The sequence below is a fragment of the Seriola lalandi genome, unplaced genomic scaffold (genome assembly GCF_002814215.2).
Source record: "Seriola lalandi dorsalis isolate HSWRI2012SDOR001 ecotype SW California unplaced genomic scaffold, Sedor1 jcf7180002054614, whole genome shotgun sequence".
In the NCBI taxonomy this organism is placed as follows: Eukaryota; Metazoa; Chordata; class Actinopteri; order Carangiformes; family Carangidae; genus Seriola; species Seriola lalandi.
In genome coordinates, this window is record NW_019525167.1 from 108,134 (window position 1) to 115,742 (window position 7,609).

At 41.0% G+C, this 7,609-nt stretch overlaps 1 protein-coding gene across 5 annotated transcripts in view; it reads right to left on the reverse strand.

The window, feature by feature from the left end:
* Positions 1-7,609, reverse strand: part of cadps2 (Ca++-dependent secretion activator 2) — a 179,678-nt gene that overhangs the window by 54,016 nt on the left and 118,053 nt on the right. For all 5 annotated transcript variants that reach the window (XM_087177619.1, XM_023419961.2, XM_087177620.1 and 2 more), the window contains exon 14: positions 1,127-1,228. In XM_087177619.1, the coding sequence (XP_087033745.1) occupies positions 1,127-1,228 (102 nt within the window). The remainder of the gene's footprint in view (positions 1-1,126; positions 1,229-7,609) is intronic.

The following is a 7,609-nucleotide window of genomic DNA, read 5'->3' on the forward strand; positions in this document are numbered from 1 at the left end:
CTGCCGGGAACCGCTGGGGGGGTCCTTGAATCCCACTTTGAGGACCACTCATGTAGACTGTGTCACAGTCAGACGCTTTGTTGACCCCCCCCCCCCACCCCCCCTCGGCCCTGACCGGCCCCTCCTTCCCTCTGTGGGGCCAGATGGAGGGCCCCTCTCAGACGAGAAGGGTTTCAAGAGCCGAGCTTTGGGACAGTTAATGGCACAGGTCCATTCAGACGAGTGTTGCTCAAGGTCTCGGGGCTGTTGCTTTCACACCGCAATCACAAAGCGTTCACACGGCAGCGGCGGCGATGAATAGCAGCACGCAGATGCAGGGAGGTCTTCGACGCATGTCCTGCACCTATTATGTGCCGCTGATGGGAGCCCCAAATACCCAGACTGCCTCGGTTCATTATGGCGGAGTTAAAGGAGCATGCCGCTGGTTTTAACGTGTCTCACATCACGGCGCTTTACGTCACAGCTCAGCATTCAGCGAAACATATTGATGTGTTTTAGGATGAAACAAAAACAAAACATTAAAAAACAAATTCTCTCTCTTCCTCTAGTGATGCCGACGTTAAGGAAAGAGAGTGGGAGTCAAATATTTCACTCCTCTCCTGAGGCTCCTCCAGTTTGGGATTGTCATTTGTTCTTTTCTTAATAATAATAATAATAATAATAATAATAATATTAATAATAATAATTATAATAAAGAATAATTTGAAGAGTTTCAATCACCTGGCTCGTGTACAGTTGTGTTTTTCTCTTCATAAATGAGCATTATCCCCAACAAATAAGCATCAGTGAGACATCAGTGATCAATGATGCACCTAGAAACAAAATGTTAAGACATGTAGATAGTTTACAGTTTCTATTGGACTGTTCTGAATCCAGGTCATGATGTTTACAATCATCAGTACCTGGTGTCAGTGTTGGGGTGAAGACATATCTCAAAACCTGAACAAATAAAAACCAAACTATCTGCCTGGACCGATGCAAATGATATCAAACTGTGTTTTCTGTTATCAGGTGAGCTTTTAGGCGATGGCTAATTGATTTTTCCTACAGTACAGATATGCACGAAAACCAATCGCTTGCGCGCAATTTGTGTCGTTTTATGATCGTGTTGTTTCGTTGCTCGTACCTAAAATGTGTGATCTGGTTCTCCAGCAGAGCCATGAGGCGACTCCTGATGGCCTCAAACTGCTCTTTCTCCTCCACGGTCACCGTGCCCATCCCGTCAGGCCTGAAGACACAGGAAACAAAAACCAGAGTCAGCTGACCGTCATCTTTACCAACTCAACTGAAATCACAGGCTGAAGGTAGAGAACAGTTTGGTTTTTTAGGATGTGTAAATAAAGACGGAAACATGATGTTTGTGAAGATGCCATTAACTCTCTTTTAAAAACACAAAAAGAGAGTTTTCGTTCTTTGACTTTGCTGTTTTTTTGTTCATTGTTAATCTATCGACAATGAAACCGACACTTCCTGACCTGCTGGAAGGCTTTTAATGTGAAACATTTGCAGGAAGTGTTAAAATCATTGACAGTAGCAATTAAATCTTGAAGAAATATTCTTTTAAGTAATTTGTATGTGCATATGATAAAATATACTTTCTATACAAAATATGAGCCCGTTTCAAACGAAGGCCTGGTTCCACCTTCAGTTCAGCTAAATAGAGGCTTTTTCGATTGTTTGAGAATCTGAAATACCGAACGTGAACTTTGAAGACCGAATCTTTGTTTTCGTCAATAAAAAAAACGGCTCTCGATCAATATTTTATCATTGCAGACACCAAGACATTTCTTTTTTCATATAAAAGTGTCAAAAGAAAAAAGAAAAAACTCAAATTTGAAGCCTTAGAAAAACAGCTCATGCTGCTTTTCTTTTTAATTTCTTTCTCACTGCCGAGTTTCACTGGCTTGTTTTCACCAAACTAACTGATCAAGCAGCCAAACTCTCCACGCTGACCTCAGAGTCAACCAATCAAACGGAGAGCTGCTCAGGCTCCTCTTCCTCCTCCACAACTCATCCGGCCGGCAGGAGGAGAGTCGACAAAGAGAAAACTGTTAGTTGAGGGCTTCATTAATGTTTGTAAAGCTTTCATTCCCTTCTTGCCTTCATCTGAATAGGCACTCTGGCAAAAAAGGGGAAAAAATGCAATCAGGACCCAGAGCGACCAGCCTTGACTTTCTGGGCTTTCTCTGTGCAGCTGAAAGAGAAAAGCACCCTCTCCAAACGGCACTCGCAGTTGCCGGAGGGAAGAAGCGAGGAGGTTGTCTGTTAATGAGTTGTTCTTATAAAAGCCTTCGCTGGTTCCGCCCCTGACCGATGCGCCTTGAGTACCAACAACTCTGCTGAGCTCCTCGCAGCGTATTTCTGACTCTCCCAAAGTTGAAAATAAAAACGTGACGAGAAAGGACAAGCAGCAGGTGAGGCAAGGATACTGAACCATCACTGCTTAGCTTCCTGTCAATTATAACTATACAATAACATAACCACATTTAACCAGAAGAGTGGATCACTGACAATAAAAAAAAGGAAGAAGGATTTCAGATAACATACAACAGTGCGGAATATATATATATATATTCCGCACTGTTGTATGTTATCTGTGCTGCTGCTCCTGTATGTGTAAATCCTAAATATATATATATATATATATATATATATATATATAAACATAAAATGCAGGAATGTAGTTGCTCAAACAAAATAATAATAAATGTGTAAGTGGTGTTAACATGCCATGTAATAATAATAATGATTATCATCATGATAATGATAATTACCTAATTAAAAACATAAATGAACATAATAAAATTAGATAACATGACACAATGAGATTAAAGTACCATAAAATTTAACATAAAATACAGTTTTACAGTTTTATGAAGGAAAAAATAAAATAAAATCTAGAAAAATTGTTAAAAATGTACATTATCAAATTACATGATAAAAGACAAAATAACAAAAATACATAAAAAAAAATGAAACACAAAATAAACTAAAACATACAGATGGATGACAAATTAAAGGATAAACCAACATTAAGTGTTCTAGTAAGGTGTTGGGCCACCTTGTGTTTTGAGAACAGCTTCAATGCTCCTAGATATTGATTCTCTATTGGAAGATGAACATCATTTCTCCCAGAAGATGTTCCCTCATGTCGTGGTTTGATGACGGCGGTGGACAGCGCTGACTAACATTGGTCCAAACTCTCCCATAGGTGTTCACCTGGCTTGGTATCAGGTGACTTTGAAGACCACAGTATAAGATTTGTATCAAAACATTCAATGCCATAAGGGTGGGACATTGTCAACCTGTTTCTCCACTTTCAGGTTTGTCCTTTAATTTGTCACCTGTCTGTGGTAACATAAAAAATGTATATAATAAGTAAATATGAAAGGGACAAATAAATAATTTAAATTATATGAATTAAAATATAGTAAATTAAATTAAAATGAATTATACATAAAAAAATTATTTGAAAAGTTATAATAAAATGACATTAATTTTTTTTAAAATTACATAAAAGAAAAAATATGCAAAATATAATGTATGGAAGAATATAAAAAAATACATTAAACTTAATTATTAAATATATTAAAAAAATTACATAAAAGAAAAAATATAAAGCGAAATTAAATTATAAAGTATGGAAGAATATTTCAAAAAGACATGAAATTCAATTACATAAAATATTATAAAAACAAACAAAAATAAGCACAATAAAAACATTAACATAGAATAAATGACTATTAAATTAAATTAACTAAAATAATGTGCCCAGCTTGCGCTACAGGTTTACCCGCTCAGTTTTCAAACTGTGTGATATTTCTTCAGGCAGGTTGGTGTTTAGAGGGTGGAGGTTGTAGATGAGGTGCGAGATGACGACAGGAAGTCGTCATGTATTGTGTGAGAACATCAGCGCCTCTCTTCAGCTCCACTCTACTTGATTCATTCTGTAATGAGAGGCAGCTTTCTCTGCACAACAGCACTTGTTAGCACAACTTCTAAACCCTGTTGTTCCCCAAATCTGTCAATTCATTACCATCACCACCAACTGCCCCCCCCTCACCACACCCCCTCCACTTCCCACAACCCCTATTTAACAAGCACCAGTTAATCCCGAGGGAACATAAAGCAGAGTCGTTGGGAGGGGCGTGTGCGCTCACTCATGTAAAGGCAAGAAAAAGCTCGCTTTCATGTTGAAGCAGCCGAGGGCCTCGCTGCACTCTGGGCCCCCGCACGGACAAATGAAGATGTGAGAACGATGGTCAAAGTGAGGTCTTGGATGGATGGATGCAGGGATGGATGGTGGGTTGGCCTGAGGCTCCAACCCCTTCACAGTTAATGGCAGCTGTTCTGTAATCCTAGTTGTTCATCTTCCACAAAACAATCAGGTTTTGTTTCCGTGTGCCGCCCACAGCGAGGTGGCGGAAAATAAAATGAAGTAAACACTGTAGCTTCAGTGTGAAAACCATGAAGCAAACTCACAATTATTACTTCTTTTTTCCAAAAACATATCATGCAGTAACTTTCAGAATTCTTAGAGATGAAGATATCTGCACACTGTCAACTCTTAGATTCAGATTATTAGAGAACTACAATTTGGTGCAACAACATTCGTCGGTCATTTCATTAAATTTACATAATACATTTACATAATGCCTGATGGATGCTGCTGCACTGAAACACAAATCCAATTAACTGATTGGGCTGCAGCTTATGATTATTTGTATTGTCGATTAGTTTTCTGGTTATTCTATTCAAATTTTAGAGTGCAATGTGGCGTCTTCGAAATGCCTTGCTTTGTCTAACCCGCAGCCCACAATCAATCCAAAGATACTCAGTTCACTGACATATACGAAAAAGAGCAAATACTCATGTGTGAGAAGCTGAAAACAAGAAATTTTCTGCATTTTAGCTTGAAAAGTGACTCGAACGATCCAACAGTTACCATTTTTCAGACTACAAGCTGTTCAACTGACCCTGAGTGCAGGAATGTTCTTGAGGCGTTTTTCATCCTGTCTATATAAAGGTGTACAAAGATTATTCATTATTTAGACTGACTCTTTACCCTGCACGTTCATTTATGTATTTATTAAAAGATTTTTATGCATAAACAGGTATAAAAAATATACCCAACACCATTTAGACCTTAATCCAATAACCTGAGACATTAGGTCCTTATCTTTATATTTAAAGTATATGTTTTTGGGCTTTTGCGCCTTTATTGGACAACAAATGCAGAGTTTCCGACCGGGATCATCATGCATTTGCCTTCGGGGTGATTGTTGGGTTGTTCAAATGCTGCTGGGAAACTCCGGAGGAAAAGGCAGGGACCTGTCATTTCAACCTGTGCAGCACATGCCTAATTTTCTTCTTTTTAATTGAAGTAAAATGTTAGTTAATTTAGAAAAAGACTCGTCCATGGATCTGAATAAGCTGTGAAATAACCACAAGAAGTCATTTTTCCAATCAATAAGTTTGCACATGAACGCATCATTCCGCAGACGTTTCGTTAGCACCATGCTTTCTGCTGCATTTCTATGAAAACTTTAGTAAGAAGAAATGAATTCAAAAGTGCTTCCTCAAAGGAATTCAGAGTGTCGGAAGCTGAAATATTTTTGTCGGATCATCAAGAGCTTTCTAACGATATATGGATCTCAATTTCCCTCCCTGAATGTCAGTCACACCCTTCAATTCCTCTGAATCGAATTAGGGCAGAAAACGAATCAGATGAGGAACACGTTGGCAGGAAGCCCGATGCAAAACGCACCGAGCTCCGAGAGACACGACACGGCGTGGTGTTGGGTTTGGTAGCTCTCCTCACTGTGCCATTACATCCAGTCAGATGTGTGTTCATGCTTGGGCTCACACGGCAGAGCGGGGAGCGATGCGACAGCTTGTCGGGGTTCAGACACATTGTTGCTGCTAAATGAAGCGAGCACGTTGGAGGCGAGGCTGCTGTCAGCGCCACTCCTGGGTTTGGAGAGGAGAGGGAGGAGGGGCTGAGCAGGAGGAGGAGAGGGAGGGGCCTGTAGACTCAGGTTAGTGTGTTTACACTCAATGTGGCTCAAGTGTAAACGATAAGTACCGCATCCGCCCGCGGGAACCGCCAAACCCTCTGGCTGTTTGGTTCTGATGTCAGTTGACGAGAGTCGTCATGAGTGGTGCTCGCCGTGCGGCGTGGCAGGTTACTGGGTGTGGACGCCACTTCACCTTAAGAGGTGTGGAAAGGAGATGAGGTTGAGTGGCAGGTGATCATGTGTGTCACCTTCCTCCTCCCCCATCACCACTCTGGAGATAGATAGAGGGGCGGGGGGGGCTGTTGTGTGAATGGTTGGGGGAGGTAAAAGCTCCTGTCACATCCCGTGTCGTTGCAGTGTAGACGCTTCAGAGAGGAGGAGATCTGACGTGACAGGTGAGAGGGAGGCGGGCGCCCACACCTCCCGGCTCTGGTAATGCTCCTTTAACCCCGATCTCAGTTCAAACGCACCCGTCTCATCAAACCCCTCGCAGACCAGCACAAGACGAGTCGACGTGTCACGGCTACTTCACCTGCGCAGCTTTATTTGCTCCATTGAATCCACTGAAAATAACAAAGCAGGCCGCAACTGTTCTGTTCTAAACTTGTCATTTAAATGTCTCACGTCCAGATGTGGTTAAATACACTTTTGTTTACGCTACAGTGTCACTTCAGCTGCTTTTATCACACCGGACAGACTCTGTACTCGCACTTATGGATGGACAGACACATGGGAGGAATAAAAATCATGCGTAGTCAGAGATTAATGCATTTTTCACCGTCTGGATAAATCATGTTTTTCTTTAAATGCGTTTCAGTCCATCCAAGTTGTGCAAAGTGGCTAACCCACAACGGCCACCAGATCCAGATGTTTCACATTCCAGCTGCTGGAGAAGATCCACTGCCGTTCTACCGGTCTCGCAAAATAAAATTGTCGTCTTCTCAAAATCTCAAAAATGATATAAAAACATAAGTATGGTGAATTAAAAAATTCTAATTATGTATAAAATCTTTTCAACACAAAGAAAACCTAATAACATTTTGTTTAATCTGTTAGGAAGTTGTGGAAAAAGTGTGTTTTAAGAAAACAAAAGCTGAGATGAGAAGTGAATTGAATTGAACTTATCTCAAACCACAAAGGGTTAACAGCCTCTCCATCAAACCTTGATGAGCCAACATCAGCAGTGGGAGGCTTTTCACCTGTCACTGAAACATTTACAGCTTCAGTAAAGGTCCCACATGTTCCCCGCTGTCAGAACTGAGAGCTGCATTGAGAAAAGCACAGTCTGATACACTCCAAATATATCGCCTTGAAGTATTAGTCAAGTACTCTCCTGTTGATCAGTCGGTGGTGTCTCTCTTTGTCCTCTCTGCCTCCCGTTGTAGTTTCGTCTCGTCGAGCAGCCCTCCAGGGAAAACTCGAGTTCTGTAATTAAGTTTGTTTTTTTTTCCACCTCCGAGTCTGCCAGCCATCCAAAACCTCTCTTTCCCATCCACACCCACTCAGGCAGCTCCAGGAGCCCTGAATGGGCATCAATTATTCAAATTAAAGCTCCAACTGACAAAAAGCCAATTCCAGTTACCCCCCCACCC